Consider the following 18,712-nt stretch of genomic DNA (forward strand, 5'->3'; position numbering starts at 1 on the left):
TACCTGCAAATGATAAGCTAGACCCCCACCCCCCCACACACATACCAAGAAGAACGTCTATGTCTGTTACTTCTATAGGTTATAGCTTTCTTGCAGCTTGCTTCTCCCTCAGTGCCCACTCTATGCCACAGTTAGGGTCTATTGATAACACACAAAAGAGTAGAAAAATGAAGCGTTATACAAATATATCAAACAAGAAACTTTTACAATGCTTAATTATCTGATTACATTCCCAAATTCCCCACTGTACTTTTGAGGGATAAATACAGCCATAAGAGCCTGAAGTATTTTGGGGAAAGTTTCCAATTCTCATTCAAGATAAGTAAATAAGGGCCTATGGATTAATGTTCTATGCCATACCCATTTTACAATACAGTTGACCTTTAAACACTGGTTTGAACTGCACGCATCCACTTATATGTGGATTTTTTTCAATAAATACATATAGTACTGTAAATGTATTTTCTCTTCCTTATGATTTTCTTAACATTTGCTTTTCTCTCGCTTTAGTGTAAGAATACAGTCTATAATACATATAATATGCAAAATATGTATTAATTGACTGTATGTTATGAGTAAGGCTTTCAGTCAACAGTAGGCGACTAGAAGTGAAGTTTTGGGGAGTCAAAAGTTATATGTAGATTGTGCACAGGGCCAGCACCTTTAATTCCTGTATTGTTCAGGGGTCAACTATATCCTGTTTCATTGTATAGGATTAGAAGTTGTCTTTCATTTTTCTCTTTCGGTTCATCAGTCTGCCTTCGGCCATGGCTGCAATGGCATACCAGGTTTCAAGTGTTTGCCTTTATTCAAAGACACTTCACAGAATAAGGCACTCTTTCTAATCATCTTGGTACTTGAATAAAGAATTTTGTATTTGACTAAAAAAAAAAACCTGAATGATGCCACAACAGTAAGCATCATTCACAAGAAAAAACAAAATAAACTAATTTTTGCATTCCTTAGGAGGTCATTCGAAGAGACCATACCTACTTACTAATTACCTTAAAAAATAAATCCAGATCAGGGGCATTTTTCAAAGCAGTGGCAGTGGTTAAACTTGTTCTCAAGTACCCTGTGCTTGTGTTTCTTTTTCACCATCACAGCTCTTGTTCTTGGTTCATCAGTCTCGCCTTCTTAACCCTTATCAGCAGCATTTGGCTATTGATAAGAGTTGAATGAATGAATGAAGAAACGGTCAATTGCCTTGGCTGGGTGGCCCCATTGGCTGGAACGTCATCCTGTATGACGAATGAATGAGAACGTCATTCTTTCTCACCAAAAGTTTGAGGGTTCATCCCCAGTTGGGCGCATTAAGCAATGGATAGATGTTTTTCTTTCTCTCTCTCTCTCCCTTATCTCTCTCTAAAATCATTAAACATGACCTTGGGTGAGAATTTAAAACAGAGAGAGAGAGAGGACAAATTAAAAAACTATTTAAAAAAAAGAAAGAAACAGTCAATTTACTAACAAGTTATGGAAAAATTTGAGAGCCATTTTCTGGAGCCCAGGAGTTTGTATACATAATCCTGCCTTTGTGGCCCTAAGGTCTCTAACTGAAGGACCTGGGAAAGTGTCCATCCCCTTTTTTCCCTTTTTTTAAACAATTAAATTTATTGAAGTAACATTGGTTAATAATATCATATAGATTATTATTCAACATCAGTATACTCTATTGCATGCTCCCCACAAAACTGGTCTCCTTCAGTTACCATATATTTGACCCCTTAACCCATTTTGCCCTCCACCTGCCCCCCTTCCCTCTGGTAACCACCATTCTGTTGTTTGAATCTATGAGGGGTTTTTTGTTTTGTTTTGTTATTGTCTATGTTATTTTTGGTTTCACAGTCCACATAGGAGTGAAATCATATGGTTTTTGTCCTTTTCTTTCTGACTTGTTTCATTTAGCATGATACTTTCAAGATCTATCTGTGTTGTTGCTAATGGCGGTATTTCATCTTTTTGCGGCTGATTAGTATTTGCGTGTGTGTGTGTGTGTGTGTATCTATATATGGATATATCTACTACATCATCTTAATTCATTCATCCTTTGATGGACACTTGGGTTGTTTTCCATCCCTTTGATGAGCACATACTGCTTAGGTAACTAGACTCCCCGGTGACTAGTTTTCAGGGAGTGCTTCAAGGACATGTCCATAGGTTCCAGAAAAAGTTTAAGTTAATAATACTCACTTTTGTATTCTAAGTTATATGCCTTTAATGTGCATATAAGTAATCTGAAGATACAAATCTTTGTCATGGGTACACATGCATTTGCACACACAGGATCAGTCACCTATAGACATCATTTTTTCTTATTTCCTGTGCTTATTTGAAACAATTTAGTTCCCTTCATTTCCACAGGCTGTCAGCACACAGGAAGGTCACTTATGAGGGTGAGAACATTCCCTCTCACTCTTTCAAGCCATCTGATTCCCCAAAAGGTGGGGCAAAGCTGGCAAATTCTTGTTGCTGGACACATTGTCTCTTCTTCCCAGCCCACCCCTGTCCCTTCCTCACTAGGGGGCCCGCTGCGCTCGGGGGGAAGCGCACTCACACCTGGGGTTCCTTCCCTTCTTTTCACCAAAAGTGAACTGAGTCCTATTGTTACATGTGGAATACTTTTGCTTGTTTTTGAAGTTTTCTATTCTCCTTAAAGTCCTACCTCTAACATGAGACGTACCATTTTAACCATTTTTAAGGGTGCGGCATTAAGCTATTCACACAGTCGTGCAGCCATTGACACCATTCACCTCCAGAACTTTTTCTTCTTCTCCAGCTGAACCTCTGTACCCGTTACACACTAATGATTGTTCTCCCTTCACCTGTTTGTTTATTTTTAATACATAGGGAAAGCAAGGAAATGAGAGCACACCAGGCTAAGATTTCTATGGAAAATAGCAAAGCTATCAGCCAAGATAAATCTATCAAGAACAAAGCGGAACGGGAGAGGTAAGTGAGAATGCTCTCTGTGAGAATATGACATTGACTTGAAGATACAGGTTTAACATTTGTGTGTGTATACACATGTACTCACATTTGAGATATTAAAACCCTTGTGAGTTTTGGCTAAGATTTCTGTTACTATAACTGCTATGAAGGTTTATTATTATTACAGAACAGTCATCTTCTGACTATTTACTACCATCAGTAAAATATTGAATTTACATTCAATATATGTATGCTCATTTACAAACCAGCTTGGAAACAGGAAGGGGTCAGGACACAGGGCTGAGCAAGGATCTGGGCTCAGTTGGACTTCATCTCCAGCCTGATCCCCAGCTCTAGAGAATACATGCCATGGATGAGTCTCTTTGAGCCAAGGGTGTCTGTCCTTTGTACTTCTGTGTTAGGACATCAATACAGCATGCTTCACTTTATTTTGCTTCACAGGTGTTACATGCTTTAAAAATGGAAGGCAAGACCTTCCACCAAAAAAAATTAGCACTCTTCATTGTGATACCCACTTTATTGCTGTGGTCTGGAACCAAAGCCACATGGTAGTATGTCTGTAGACATGGTACCCAGGAGAGCGAATTAATAGCACTGGACTCCCAGTTCTTAAATTATCTTAGATTCTGAGTTACTGGTAACCGAATTAGTAAAGTTTTTAATTTAATTTTCTGATTCTGACTTAATACACTTATTTATTATAACTATATCTAGGTGGTTCTAAAACACCTGCAAATGCTGGTCTTTTTAGAAAGCGATCTTTCTGTGCCAAATGGCTATCTTCTATATGTCTTTCTTAGCTCTCTGATTATAAATCTTTAATTTTAATTTTTAGTAGTTCTATAAAATTGATATATCAAAAAACTAAGAATTAGAATGAAAAATTTATAACCATTTATAATCAGAGAGCTAAAAAAGACATATAGAAGCTGAAAAGCATTTTTATTCTTGGGTCAAAGAAGACATTTCAACAGAAATTACACAATATTTATAACTAACTGGCAATGCAATCATGACTTATTAATGTGTAGAAGGTACCTGAAGTACACAAAGAAACAATCACCAACATGAAGCAACCTACAGAATGGGAGAAAATATTTGTAAACCACATATCAGTAAGGGATTATTATCCAAAATAAGTAAGGAACTCATACAACTCAATAGCAAAAAAATAATAATAATGATTATGATAATAATAATAATAATAACTCAATTAAAAAATGGACAGAGGCCCTAGAGACATTTTTTCAAAAAAAAAAACAAAACAAAACAACCCAAAACATACATATAGCCAGCAGGTACGTGAAAATGTGCTCAGCATCACTAATCATCAGGAAAATCCAAATCAAAACCACAGTGAGATATCACCTCACATCTGTTAAAATGACTATCATCAATAAATCAACAAACAAGCATTGGTGAACACGTGGAGAAAAGGGAACTCTGGGCGCTGTTGGTGGGAATGTCAACTGTACAACCAACCCCTATGGAAAACAGTATGGCAGTTCCTCACAAAAATTAAAAGTAGCTCTGACCAGTGTGGCTCAGTTGGTTGGAGCATCATCCCGTAACCAAAAGGTTGCAGGTTCCATTCATGGTCAGGGCACATTCCTAAGTTTCATGTTTGATTCCCAGTCCATGTGCGTATAATCCCCATTCTGGCTACACTTGCGAGGCAACCAATTGATGCTTCTCTCTCACATCAATGTTTCTGACTCTAAAAGTAATGAAAACAATGTCCTTGGGTGAGGATAAAAAAATAAATAAAAATAGAACTACTGTATGATCCAGGAACTCCATTTCTGGGTATATATCCAAAGGAAATGAAATCACTTTCTGGAAGGAGATAGCTGCATCCTTATGTTCTTTATAGCATTATTCTCAGTAACCAAGACAGAGAAACAACCAGTGTCCATCAGTGGATCAGTGGATCAAATTTTATAATTTAGCCATTAAAAAAAAAGATGGCAATGCTGCAAATTTGCAACAACATGGATGGACCTTGATGACATTATCCTAAATGAAGTAAGTCAGACAGAGAAAGACAAATATTCTATAATCCACTTATAGGTGGAATCTTAAAAATGTCAAACTCATAAAAACAGTAGAATGGTGATTACCAGGGGTTGAAGGGGCTGAAGAATGAGGAGATGCTGGTTAAGCAGTAAAGACTTCCAGTTATAAATTAAATAAGTCCTAGGGAGCTATGTACAGCATGGTGACTATATTTAACAATACTGTATTATATACCTGAAGGTTACTAAGAGAGTAGATCTTAAATGTTCTCATCACAATAAAAGAAGGTAGCTAAAGTGATAGAGTGAATTTTATTCACTCTAGATGTATACATTTTTTAAAAGAAATGAGAAATAATGAGCTAAACACTCAAAGAGGTTATAAAATTAGAAAAACAGAATGAATCCAAAAAATTCAGATGAGAAGAAATAATAAATAAAAAAGTAGGGAATATCAAAATACAAAATAAAGGCAATAGACAGTATCAGCAAAAGCAAAAGCTTGTTATTTGAAAAAATAATTAAATCAGTAAATCTCGAGCAAAACTGATGAAGAGAAAGCACAGATCAGTAATAATAGAATGAAAAGGGTACTTTCTACTATAAACAATACTACCGATGAACTTGAAAACAGATGAAATGGACAACTGCCTGGGAAAATAAAAATATCAAAACTGACTGGAAAAGGAGAAAACCTCAACAGACCTGTAACTATTTCAGAAATCCAGTCAGTTGTAGGTTGGTTCAGCCATGAAAGGCACTCCGCCTCACTTGCAATCAGAGAAATGCAAGTTAAAGTAGCAGCATGATGCCATTTCACAGAAACAACAAACACAGAAAAGTAAATGTCTGATGGTACCAATAGTGGGCGAAGACATGGAGGAGATTAGCACCCAGACACTATGAATGGGAGTGCATTTTAGGACCATTGCTTGAGAGCAAGGATGAAGTTACTGATTTCCTACCAACCTGCACGTCGGAGTATCTGCCCTAGAGAAACCTTTTTCTGGATGCACAAGAAGATATGCCCTACACTTTGTTCACTTATTTAGGCAACACATACTTAATGTGCCAAGCATCACAAGGCCCTATGCTCCAGATCATTGTAGCATCATTTGGAATAACCTACTTTTTATTAATGGCAGAATAGAAGTATTGTACTCTACTTATAAATGGAAAATATTCACATAGCAGTTAAAAATAAGGGACGAGTTTGAAACAGCTGTATCTCTAAAACAGAAGGCTGGCTAAGTGATAAGTTATAGAAATAAACCCAAATATATTACCATTTAGGTAAATTTGGAAAACACAACACAGTATATATACCAGAACAGCAGCATCGCTTGGAAGCTTGTTAGAAATGGTCCATAACACATTCAGAAGAGTGGTCATGTCTTGAGAGAGAGAAAGGAACGAAATAGAATCAGGAAGAAATACAAAGTGGACTTTGGTTATATTTGTAACACTATTTTCTTTAAAAATATGAGACAGACATGGCAAAACATTAATATTGACTAATCTGGGTGATGGGTACACAGTCGTGTTTTTAATATTTTTCTCAGTTCATTTCACGTGTCCACATTCCACAATAAAAATTAGGAGAAGAAAGTGATGATTCTACCCAGATAATTAAATGGAATATAACTCTTTCTTATTTAACATTATGTTAATCCCATTTGATGTCATACCAACTATTATTTGTACCTATTACTTTTAGGCGAGTCAGGGAGTTAAACAGCAGCAACACTAAAAAGTTTCTGGAAGAAAGAAAGAGAGTAAGTATTTTTCCTTTAAAAATTATAAATATTAACTTCTGCTTAGATATCAGGCTTCTAACCAATTTGCTTAATTTGATTTTTCTGTGCATTAAACATTCTGGCCTCTCTGTACCCTGAAAGCTAAAATAATCATTTCCTAAAATCTTTAAGGTAATTATTTGGAACCATTTTATATAAAAAATGTATAAGAACAATATTATTTTCTAAGATTTCAGCAGGGAAGATTTTCCTAATAAGAATTATGGGTCTAAACTTTCCCAGTTTTCAGATTATTTTTTAAAAATTAACATCTGTAAACTTGCTAGTCATTTCTCATTCATAAGTTTTAAGATTACAGTGCAAAGTTTATCAGATTTTTTTTTTTGCAGCTCGCAATGAAACAGTCCAAAGAAATGGATCAGCTGAAAAAAGTCCAGCTTGAACACCTAGAATTCCTAGAGAAGCAGAATGAGCAGGTATTTCACCTAAAAAGTGTAAAACATAGGCAGCAGCTTTGGGAGGCAAATGCCACGCAGCCTGCAGAGACTCCTCTGCGAAAGCCAGTGTCTGAGCAGTGGCGTGGGAAGGCGGCTGGGAAAATTCGGTGCCTCTTACTGCATTCTCCCCGTCTCATCCAACAAGAGCAGAAAGTATTCTTTTTTGCAGTGGGAGTGGCTATGGGGGAAAAAAAGAATCAAAAGTCATCCTTTGAATAGATTATGGGGACTCTAAGGAGGACATTGCCAAGAGGAGGGGAGAAAACAGAGGCTACAAATTATTTCTCTAATTATATTTTTGCAATTTTACAATTTGCAACTTAGAAGCAGGTGATACTAAGTTTAAAAGCAAATGAGAGAAACTACTACCTATTGTCAACCTCAACCTGAAAATGAAGTTATAAGCCTTTTTAGGGCTTAAACGTGGGACCGAAAGGCATGAGCCACCGTAGCTCTGCAAACTACTTGAATGAGCGGGTGCCATACTCCTGGTGCTTTTTTCCAGCAAGGCAGACCACTGAATGGAGAAGTTCACACAAATAAAAAGTTATCCAAACTCCAGCTGTTTGGTTAGGCCTTCAGGCATACACCGACACCAAGATAAACGTACATTTACTGTAAGCGTAGTGCAGATGGCTCCATCCCAATGGACGATAGCCTATCAGCCGTCTACAGTCTCATTTCAATTTGATGGAAATACTTCTAGCTTATATGGCAAAATGACCCTCAATAGCAGTTTAAATTTCAGTCTGTCTAGTTCAAACTTTACTGTTTAGATGTCGCTGGTTTGGAAATTGTTATTTCTAGGTAATTTACTTCTGTCTAAAAATTATAAAGAAGTTTTGATAAAATTACTTTCACTACCTTGCTCTTTCCTGTTTCCTCCCATCTTTTAAAGTATCCCATTTAAGGTAAATTTTTTTCAGAGCAATGGCCCCCATTGAAGAACACTTAAGTAGGAATTACGTTAAAATTTACCTTTGAGAAAGGAAAACAGAACCATTAAATCTCTTTTTTTTAATATTGCAATTAGATAACAAATAAATCCTCTTCTAGTTTCAGATTCTTTACTTTTTGCAGATGGAATGTTTATTCATGTACATACTTCTGAGTTATGTTTCATGTTTCCTTTTTAGCTAAATGCTTTTATTTATAAACAGTCCACAGATCCTCAAGAGGGACAATAAATGTTTATTGTCCTACGGGTCCAAGTCAGTTGACCAACTCATAGATACATCATGTTCTGGTACAAATTACCTAGCTTATTTTTTTTCTCTTAAAGCCGTCCTCAGAAAGTGTTCCTGGGAGGGAGGGCATAAGGGTAAAACCACCTTCTCCAACTAAATCACTAACATTAGTGTCCACAGTAGCGATTTAGGGCAGGATGGGGGTAACGATGCCTTAGAAGAAGGCACAATGAAGGTAAGGCGCAGTATGTTTCAGTTAACTAAATTAAGAAACTACTTAGAAATCATTGTGTTGCTTAGCAACAAGTTTGACTAAAGAATGTAAATGTGCTAAAAATTACCCATCACTACAATAGTGGTCTTTTTCAGAGGTAGGTAATACAGTTACCTAGTGTTTTTAGTTTCAGAGCTAAAATACATTAAAAAAAAACAAAACTTGGAGCTTTTCCTAATACATGGATAATTCAAACCACACCAGAATTCTGGCATTAAAATACAGAATTAGTGGTAGCTGTACTGATTAGGTCATATTGAGAGCATAGTGGCTTTTTGTTCCAAAAATTCTTACAATGTCTTTTAATAGTTCTAAGTAATATCTACCACCCACAACTGATACTTTGAATCACAGAAGCTTAGGAAAGCACAGAACAGGAGAAGGCTTACAGTTTGGTGGAGATTTAATTAAATTCAGTGAAAAGAAATTCAAGATATATTGATGATTCTGACAGATGTGGAATTTGGACTTGAACTTCTGTGTTATGCTTTGCTTTACAAATATGGCGTAGCCCATAATAAATTGGACCAGATCTTTCTAGTATATTTTTTGGCCCTCAATTCAATTACTCAGGGTGCTACAACACTGTCATAGGCACAGTGCAAAAGGTACAAACAGTGAGTCACCTTTTTCCCTCATAAGACAAGGTCTGGAACAATGTAAGAGAGCTCCCTTTGTAATCAAATAAACATTTCACCAGGAGAAAACAGTCTCCTGTCTCCAGACAACCCCAAACATTTATAATAGTCCCCCAAACCATTGTTAAGCCCTAAACCTCTTCTGCTTCTAAGCCAAAGGTAAGTTCATTTTAGCATTCTCCTATAATAGCTCCCTTTCATGTTTCTTACTGATTTCCTGTGACCCTGCTCTTATAAATTCCCCCAGTCCCCCCCAAAGCAAAGCATGGAATGGGTCTATTTAATTAGCCAGATGAGTGTTGAGGGCACTAGCAAAAACAACTGAATTTTTAATATATTTTGGTCCTGATTCTGGATCCTAACTCATGTATCCTTCTTAAGTCACCTAAAGGCCTTCCCTACTTGGTCAGCCAATTCATTTAAAACTCCACAGTTCTGTTTCAGTTTTCCCATAGACCTCCCAGACCCACAGTATCTCATCCCCATCTTAACATCTTAACATGTACCATTTCAAACATTAACAGCTCCATTACTCTCACACCTAAGTTTTAAGAATTGGTTTTTGTCATGAATCTTATCATTCAATAAGGACAAGTGAGGGATCTTATTGAAGGGAGGGCTCTCCACTTATTGCCGCAGAGGAGAGGTGCAGGCTGGGCTAACAGGCATTGGTTGTTTGTTTTGTTCTTTTTTTCTGTTGAGATCAACTTGGGGGAAGTTTGTCACTGATGGTTGTATACATGTTTTATTCTTAGCTTTTTGCTTTTCTGTATATGGTTTTTGCATTCATTTCTCAAATTCACTTCAGTACTCATTTATTTTCCTTGTTTTATATGTATGACTCAATTTTGACATTACTATTTTTGTACAAACAGCTTTTGAAAACCTGTCATGCAGTGTCCCAAACTCAAGGTAGGACTGAAACTCTGATAAGCAAGACGTTGCTTTCCTTCTCAACCATGTCAGTATTCTCGGGGTAGTTTCCATTTATTATTCATATCTGGTCATAAACGAATTACTATCTCAAAGGTTTGGACTTAAAAGCTTGATTATTTCATGCTTGGGTTTCTAATGTAATATTCAAATTGAAATTCCCAAAATCTTTAGATAATTATTTCTGATGGAGTTTTAGCAGCATTTCCAGTTGCAGGCCTGGGAAACTCAAGTCAAGCTAACAAAGATATACCCAGACATCAAGAGTAGTGATGAAACATAGTCATTTGGACCTACTACAACTAAGTCTGGGTCACAGAGTCAAATCTTTCACAGACACTCACATGACTGCAGTTAATTTCGTAAGGTGCTCCACTAGAAGTTCATTGGTGGTTTTTAATCACAGAGAGTTTATGGTCTATGTGCAGGAACATTATATAATATAATGTCATTCTGCAATGACTCTTGTCATGCTTTCTGCTAGATCCAGTCTGCCAAGAGCCTTAATCACCCATCATAAGTAAGATGACCATATAATCTATTGTTTAATAATAAAAGGGGGTGCTGTTCGTAATTGCCAGGACTATAGGCATAAGTTGGAATTGTCCTTGGCAGATGGGAGTAAATGGTCACCCTGCTCATAACGAGAACTTTGCTCTTGGAATAATTTCTTAGTGTCATGACTCTTCCTTCTCAACTGTGTTTAATTTGTCTTTAAATGCTAAAGAAAGAGAATAGGGAATCCTTTATTACTATTTACTAAACATAAAATATATTTAATTTTTAGTACTAATAATGTTTCACTGTCATCTTTTATGAATACCGTTTGTCATAGTTTCATGTTTGTATATTTTTCTTTATTTTTTCATTTTTCTATTAGAGTATTATATTTCAGGCATAAAAATATCTGGGTAAAGGAAACCATCTATGCCAAATGTAAGCAGAAAGATATAACTCTTTGGTATCATTATATCCATCCTCAACAAAATGAAATTTAAATCCACAATCTAAAAATAAGAATAAGAAAATCACTGCATGGTCCATGGGTTAAACTAATTTTGTAACAGGACTTTGTTTGGGACATTTACATATCCATAGTATGATCTATAGAGTTAACCAAACACTCTTATTGACTTTCCATTTAGTTGGAATATCTAAGTAGACATGAATATTAGCATCAAGGACTTCAGACCCTCCTCTGAGTTCTATTTTTATATATTCATGATTCCATTCTTAAAAGTCTTTTATTTCAAAGTGGTATGTCACTAAAGGAGGAGACGGGTGCTTTATTCCTCCAAAAGATATAGGCACTGGGTTAGGCAAAAGTAGAAGGAAAGTAAAAGTTGAAATGAACCAGTTGTTTTTCCCTGTACTGCCAAGCAATTATTTGTCACCAGAACCTGGCCTACAACTGCCTGCTTCCTACCTCTGAACCAGCTGGTTGTCTTAGTGACAGACTTAATTCATAAAGTTGAGCTCACTATGGCCTACTTCATGGGGTATCTGGTAAAAAATTAATTACTCCAGTGAAATTAGAGCTGTAGGGATAGCTTTTAGACAGTAGAATTCCAGGGACCCTACATACCCCTAGAATGTGCTATTTCCAGGATACTCCAGCCAAACCAATGTGACATCCTCCCACCTAAACTTCTCCATCAGTTAAATTCCAAAGGAATGACTTTTAATTAAATTTCAGACTATTAGGTGAATAAATTGTACATATGCAATACTTATTCTAAAAATGATCAAATAATCTACACACAGTCAAGCCAACATGTCAATCTGTAGAAACTAAATCAAACAAACATTTTGACATGATGTAGTATAAATATCAAGTGACTGGCTCAGCCTCTTTTCAAATGGTTTTTGTGGCACTGTGTAGACCATTTTTCTCAACTTTTAATGTACATAAAAATTTCCTAAGGATCATATTAAGATGCAGATTCTGACCCAGTAGGTCTGGGGTAGAATCCATAATTCTACCTTCCTTACAAGATCTCAGGCAAAGCTGATTCTGCTGGGACATGAACCTCTCCTTGAATAGCAAGGACATAGTGACAGCATCAGATTTACAGGAGAATAGAGGCCAGGGATGCTACATGCCTTTAAGAGAGGATTTCAACATGTAAGGCCATGTTTCTGGTGTTACAGGCGAAGGAGATGCAGCAGATGGTGAAATTGGAAGCCGAGATGGACCGCAGACCAGCAACAGTAGTATGAAACTCCAGAACACAAACTGACGCAGCAAAACTACACAGCATCAAAAGCTCACTCCCAAACTTCTGAACACAGAGTCCATGGAAGAAAGTCGTTGTCGTTTGTGTTTGTCTCCTTTATGTATAGACAAGATGTTACCCAAAACCACAGACTTACATACTTCTACTTCACATACTGAATTTTCTTGGCCAACCAAAAGTAACTACAAATCCACAAAAAATTACCATTCCAGTAAGGCAGAGTTTAGCCATTGGTAATACAACTTAAACATGTTTGCTATAAAATACCATCACAAGTAAACGAGCTTGGTGTTAACAACTCTGCTTTGTGATGCATTAGGACATGTTTGAACTGCAGCAAAAATAGTGCATTAGCAATTTAACAAGTGCATGCACTAGAAAAAAATACTCTGTCTGCAAATTCATCAGCAGAAGTGGTGATTGGCTAGACAAATAATTCTGTGGAATTTTTCTACATCTAAGTTACCTCATCAGTAAGTGCCATGTCTCTACCATGCCATAAGAAGCTAAGTTCCTGTAAAAGTTGTGGAAATTATAGAACAATAGAAAAATAGAACAGTGTACCTGTGCCAAAACTCATCAGTGCTCAAAGGAGAACTCTGTTAGACACATTTAAGAAAGTTTACATCTGACATTGCTTTCTAGGAATTGCTTCGGCCAATTCCAGATATTGTAATTCACTATTACACCTTCAGGATTGTGAAGTGGTATTGGCAAACGTTTGTAAATGTGACCATGTATAAAGTATTTATACTCCTAATTCGCACTGTTATAGAGCAAAATCATCTAAGTATTGCCACGTGACAAGATTAGTAAACAGGAATACTAGAACTATGTTTGCATGATACACAAGCACCAAATAAGACTAATCCATACACAGTTAACCTAATGCCAAATCAATACTGGTTAAATAAATGTATGGCACAGAATATAATTTGACTATCAAGACTTTTAGCATAACAAAAAAGTCTATATATATGTGTATATGAATTATGTGGGCATTCTTGATACTTCTAGTTTCAGAAAAAATACATAACTAATTTAATTTTACACAAAAATATTTATGCAGATTTTCAGAATTTCATATCAGGAAATAACCTTTTTATGTCTGTTAAAATATGAAAACAATTTGCTACAGTGTTAACCTGCATGGTCTGTAAGCCTGCTGTAGTGGTGTTGCAGACGGCGCATGAAGACATGTTCCATGGGGAATTGAGCTGGCCGCCAAAGCTGAGAGGAGCGCATGGAAAGCCGGGAGCCTAGAACCAGTCAGATTACTGATTCTAGGATGCAAAACACCGACTGAATTGTTGTATATGCTTGTACAAATTGATTCTGTGTATTCCTCTGAACAAAACAGAGAAAATTATGTTACCATCAATAATGAAATTAAACTTCCAACTTCTCTAATAAAAAGCTAAAACACTTAACACCTGTCAGAGTGTTTGCTCCCAAGGATGCCTTCCAGTCAACTTTTTGCCTTTTTCATAAATGATAGGGATCATTACTGCATTGCTTTCAAAGGGGGCTGGCTTATGCCCAGGAAACATTTTTCCCCCATATGACACAAAATAGGCTGATTTGGTTGACTCCTAAATGTAAAGGCACTTGTTTTTCTTTTTATCGTATTGACAATTTGAATTGGCTCCTGGGAAATTTCTCTGGCTCCAAATGTCCTTATCTGTAAGACAACAGAGTTAGAATACATATCTTTCAGCACTAGCATCTCATGGAAAATTATGGTTATTAAAATAGCACCACATTTGGATTGCCAGTCGTCAAAGATTCCAAATGGCTCCTTCTCATCAAATCCAATGGCTTCTTCCCTGAGACCAGTGAACTCACCATTCTAACACCTGACTGAATCTCTCATTCACCTCCTCTTTTCTCTGCTTCTGAAACTTACTCCTTGTTTTCCCAGTTTTCGGATTATTTCTCCTTTGGTTTTTCACCCTCCTACACTACCAAAAATATTTCTGTTTCAGTGTTATACCCAGAGCCAATTTTTTTTACCCCAGATTACTTTTAGTGTTTAGACACCTTACCTTCCCTAAAATATGTCATTGTAATCAAATAAAATGTACAACAAAAAGATCCTTTATTTTCCATTACAAGTTTGTATCGCACTCAAATCCTGCATTCTCACTTATTAAGAAGGAAAAACATCTTGCCAACTAAAAGTAACTCAGTCTCTTCCAGCTTAAAAAGTACTTTATTTCAGAGGGTGTATTCAATTACTTCAAAGTCAAATCCCCTGTGAGAGTTCCCTGCATTCCAGGTTTTGCTGCTTCCTTTTGCTGAAGACATCTGGGTGGAAGAGGAAGCTCGTGTGTCCTCCCGGCAGTGGGGAGGGGCATCTGGTGTCCCCACTGTTGGATGGTTCTAATTGCCCTGTACTGTAGCCCTGCAAAGTGGGCCCCTCCATCCCAGAGTCTTAAGGTCTCTGCTCACCCTGGGCTCAATTTATTCCAGTATCCCTCTGGGGTATGCAGGGACTTCTGGATCTTTGCGGGCCGAAGGGGAAGCAGTGGTAGTAGCTCAGGTCCGATTTTAATACAGTCGTACCTCGGTACTCGGCTTTAGAACTCGTTAAACCTCGTACTCATTGCATTTGGATGAGAAAAAAATGTTTTGGCACTGTGCGCTTGCTTGCCACTTGGCGCCCCTTTCTCGCAACGAAACAGGTTGAGTCATCAGTCTCAGAGTAGCTCTGAACAGTTTAGTACTTGTCGGCTTCCGGTTTCAGTGCTCATCACAAATTTTGGAATGAATAACGACAAGTACCAGGGTACCACTATACTTCCTTTGGCCATTTTTCAGCCGATAGTGCCATGTTCCAAAGCCATGGAGGTTTCTCCAGGCGGCTTGAAATTTTCTAGTGCTCTGCCCCAAGGAGGAAGAAGCAAGCCTGCTTTGTACAGGGTCCCAAATCTATCTGGATTTCTACTACATCTGGCTTCTCCAGCCCCCAGGATTTTTCATTCTAATTTGGGAGTCAGGGTACTTGAGTCTCAATTCTTTCTTTTCTCCTTACTGTCAGCGCAGAGAGGGTATTCAATTGTCCGTTCGCAACTGATAAGAATGCACATTCAGGACTGTAATTCGCCAGTAAGTCCCCAAGTAGATTGTTCTTCCCTTTTTGGAAGAATAAAAGGCTTCACAGGAAAAGGAAAAAAAAAAGCCAAGTAGGGAAACCCATTGGGAAGATTGGGAAGTACCTTATTTAACCAAATCTAAGGCCACTAATTTATATCATGCACATAACACAAAAATGAAAACATGCTGCCCATTAAAATATGATTCACCATCAAATGATTATGACACATCTCAATTTCAGAGTTTAAAATATTAAAAATATGTACATTTTGGAATCCATGAAATATATAATATTTCAAAAATATACAAGCTTCTCAAACCTCAAGACTTAAGCAGGGGCAGAGAGGGCAAGTTTTAAGGATAGAGTACAAGAGAAACATTATATCAGAAAACCTAAACTAAGAGACAATTCTACCACTGGGTTTTAAATTTAGTAACGAGACTCCTGGAAAGCAATTTAAGCAGGAAAAGAAATCAATCTATCTTTTACCATGTACTCAAAGAATCTTCTCTGTTCCCCTTAACTTTTCCATTCAATAACATGGCTTTAATTTCTACTTTTCTGTATGTATAATTTTCAAACCTATCACTTTAGGCTTGACCTTATTTCTCCAAAGGACTGGTTCTTCCTCTCAGATTTTTAATTACACAAATGGCCCACATGCACATTTATGTGATTAATCAAAAATAGAGACCCTCCATCTGCCCTTCCTGTTTATTTTAATAATCTATAATGGTGCTGACCCTTGGGGGCATCTTGTATCTGCCCCACCTCAGTTTCCCCCACACCCCATCTGTTGATAAAATCTGTAAATTCTATCCTGTCTTAGAAGCTCCCCTCGCCTCCCTTACAAACCCTCTCATCTCTCAACACTCAGAATCTTCAGTAACTTCCCATTGAATTTTTTTGCCCTTAGAATCACTTCTACACAGATTAATCTCCCCAAATGACAGTTCTGATCATATTACCATTCTGCTCATAAATGCTGAATTCTTATTCACTACCTAATGTTGAAACTATATAAGCATTCATTTTTGGCCACAACCTGCCTGCTTACCTAGTCAGTCTGAATGTGTCACTATTCTGTGTTCACACACACAGTGCACACATAATTTCTAGCCATATCACATAATGCTGATCTATCAGTCTTAAAAGCAACCTCTAAAAATGCCACCTTCAAAAGTTCCCTCATTTCCCCAAGCAAGAAATAATCTGAATTTATCCATTTGTATTTTAAAAGCTATTTAAGCCTTTGACTTTTTCACCAGCCCAAACTAATTTTTTTTCAGGCTTTGTTCATTTGCTTTGCCAAGAACATACAGTAAATAATTATCAAATAACTATTTTAATTCTTTTCTGTGGGGTAGAATGAAGGATTTGTAACTGTCTGGGTGGTCTTTTAGGCAGGCAATGTCTTTGAAAGCCTGAATGAAAGGCTAAAATAAGATTTCTTAATTTCAAGAAAAACAATTTTCCATTCTTAACATTGGCATTCTTTCAAACCAGTACGATGATCGCAATGGCCAACAGGCCCTTAACGATGTGGGTCCATCCACATTAAAGGTGATCATGGAGAGTGATGAGGGCACACCCTGTATCATGTTGGTGCTGAGGTCGTCTTACAGATGCCTCATCCCAAGCCCTCAACAGCTTCTTGTTCATCATCACTTCTGTAAATCTATCAGAAGGCCGCATGTTTCTTCTTTTCTTTATGCTTGGCATGTAACAGAACCCCAAGCACAGACTTTAATAATTTCATCTTTAATGTCATAATAATTCTGGGTAGTGCCTGTAGGATGAATTTTTATGAGCCATCGTCTTTAATAATATTTCATGAAAAGCGTTCTGCTTCATAGGTTAGAATAATGAAAAAAATATGAAGGGAGAGGGCAGGGGGATGGTTTAAAATAGTAACATCATTGCTTTTAGGTTAAAAGAAAAAATAGAGATAAAGTGCACTTATAGAGATAAAAATGCGCTTATCTCTAGAAATAATACCATTTGTACTTATTCACATTACTTTCTTGGAAATTTGGGGAAAGGGACAGCCTCAAGCTACTTCATCCTGGAAATTTGTGAGACCCCTTGAAGCTTCCACCAATATCAAATTTGGAAAATTTTTCCAAAGGAGGCCAATTTAATATTGTAACCTGGTTACTCACACCATGACCCAACAGCTTTAGGTGAATCAGAATGTACCTAAAACATATCAAGGGAAGAAAATAATTTGAAACTTCATCATTTCTGTACTTTGATATCATATAATTTGAATGAGGGAGTGTTATACTGGTCCATCAAAATACTTACTGTTTACTCTTTTCAAACAATTCTATATTTAATTTTCTCAACATTTACTCACAGCTTTTTACATCCTATCTTTTATTTTTCCTAAGAAAAAACTTAGTATGTGTTTTAGAGTGTGGTACTCATAACACAGCATATTGAACTCTACAGTCTATAGCACCATACTACAAAATTATGAATCTTACATGCCTTAACTACCACGCAAATGGTTATATTAGACACATCTTCAGCGTTTAATTAACTTTATTCATTGACCAAATGTTTATTAGAAGCTCATTATTATCCCCTACACTTTCAATTAGGTCTATACTAGTAATAGGCTTTTCAAAAAAATATCTGTAATTATAGTTTTAGGCCAGCCAGTGCAGTAGGTGGATTTTATTTATGGTCTCAGTATTTTAAGCCTTCTTGTGTCTATTTCCTTTGGGAGCAACCTTCTGCACTAACTCGGGGGTTGGCCATGTAATTTGCTTTGGCCAATGGGATAGCAACAAACTGGACACAAACAGAGGCACATTTTTTTTTCTCCCCTTGGATCTCTGCCACCACCATGAAAACAAATGCACAGGTTGGCCTGCTGGTGAATGGGGAGACTTGTGGAGAGTTGAATCATTTCATTTATCTGACCAGCTGACAGTGATGTATGCAAATACATCTGAGACAAACCCAACCTTTCCCACACCAGTGGGACTACCCAGCCAAACTATAAATTTATGAGAAATAGTAAATGGATGTTATTTTGAGTCACTGTATTTTAGGATGATCTGTTTTGTGGCAATAGCTGATACAGACAAGCCTGGGGTATAGGATGATGATAAAAC

General features: G+C 36.9%; 1 protein-coding gene across 8 annotated transcripts in view; it reads left to right on the forward strand.

Moving 5' to 3' along the window:
* PLCB4 (phospholipase C beta 4) overlaps nucleotides 1-13,908 on the forward strand; it is a 392,492-nt gene extending 378,584 nt beyond the window's left edge. For all 8 annotated transcript variants that reach the window (XM_054574035.1, XM_054574037.1, XM_054574036.1 and 5 more), the window contains 5 exons: nucleotides 2,851-2,952; nucleotides 6,685-6,742; nucleotides 7,114-7,200; nucleotides 10,196-10,232; nucleotides 12,405-13,908. In XM_054574035.1, coding sequence (XP_054430010.1) covers nucleotides 2,851-2,952; nucleotides 6,685-6,742; nucleotides 7,114-7,200; nucleotides 10,196-10,232; nucleotides 12,405-12,493 — 373 coding nt within the window. In that variant the 3' untranslated portion in view covers nucleotides 12,494-13,908. The remainder of the gene's footprint in view (nucleotides 1-2,850; nucleotides 2,953-6,684; nucleotides 6,743-7,113; nucleotides 7,201-10,195; nucleotides 10,233-12,404) is intronic.
* The last annotated feature ends 4,804 nt before the right edge of the window (nucleotides 13,909-18,712 follow it).

This window comes from Pteronotus mesoamericanus, unplaced genomic scaffold (genome assembly GCF_021234165.1).
Source record: "Pteronotus mesoamericanus isolate MK-2021 breed Mesoamerican mustached bat unplaced genomic scaffold, CSHL_Meso_final contig_25, whole genome shotgun sequence".
NCBI classification, from domain to species: Eukaryota; Metazoa; Chordata; class Mammalia; order Chiroptera; family Mormoopidae; genus Pteronotus; species Pteronotus mesoamericanus.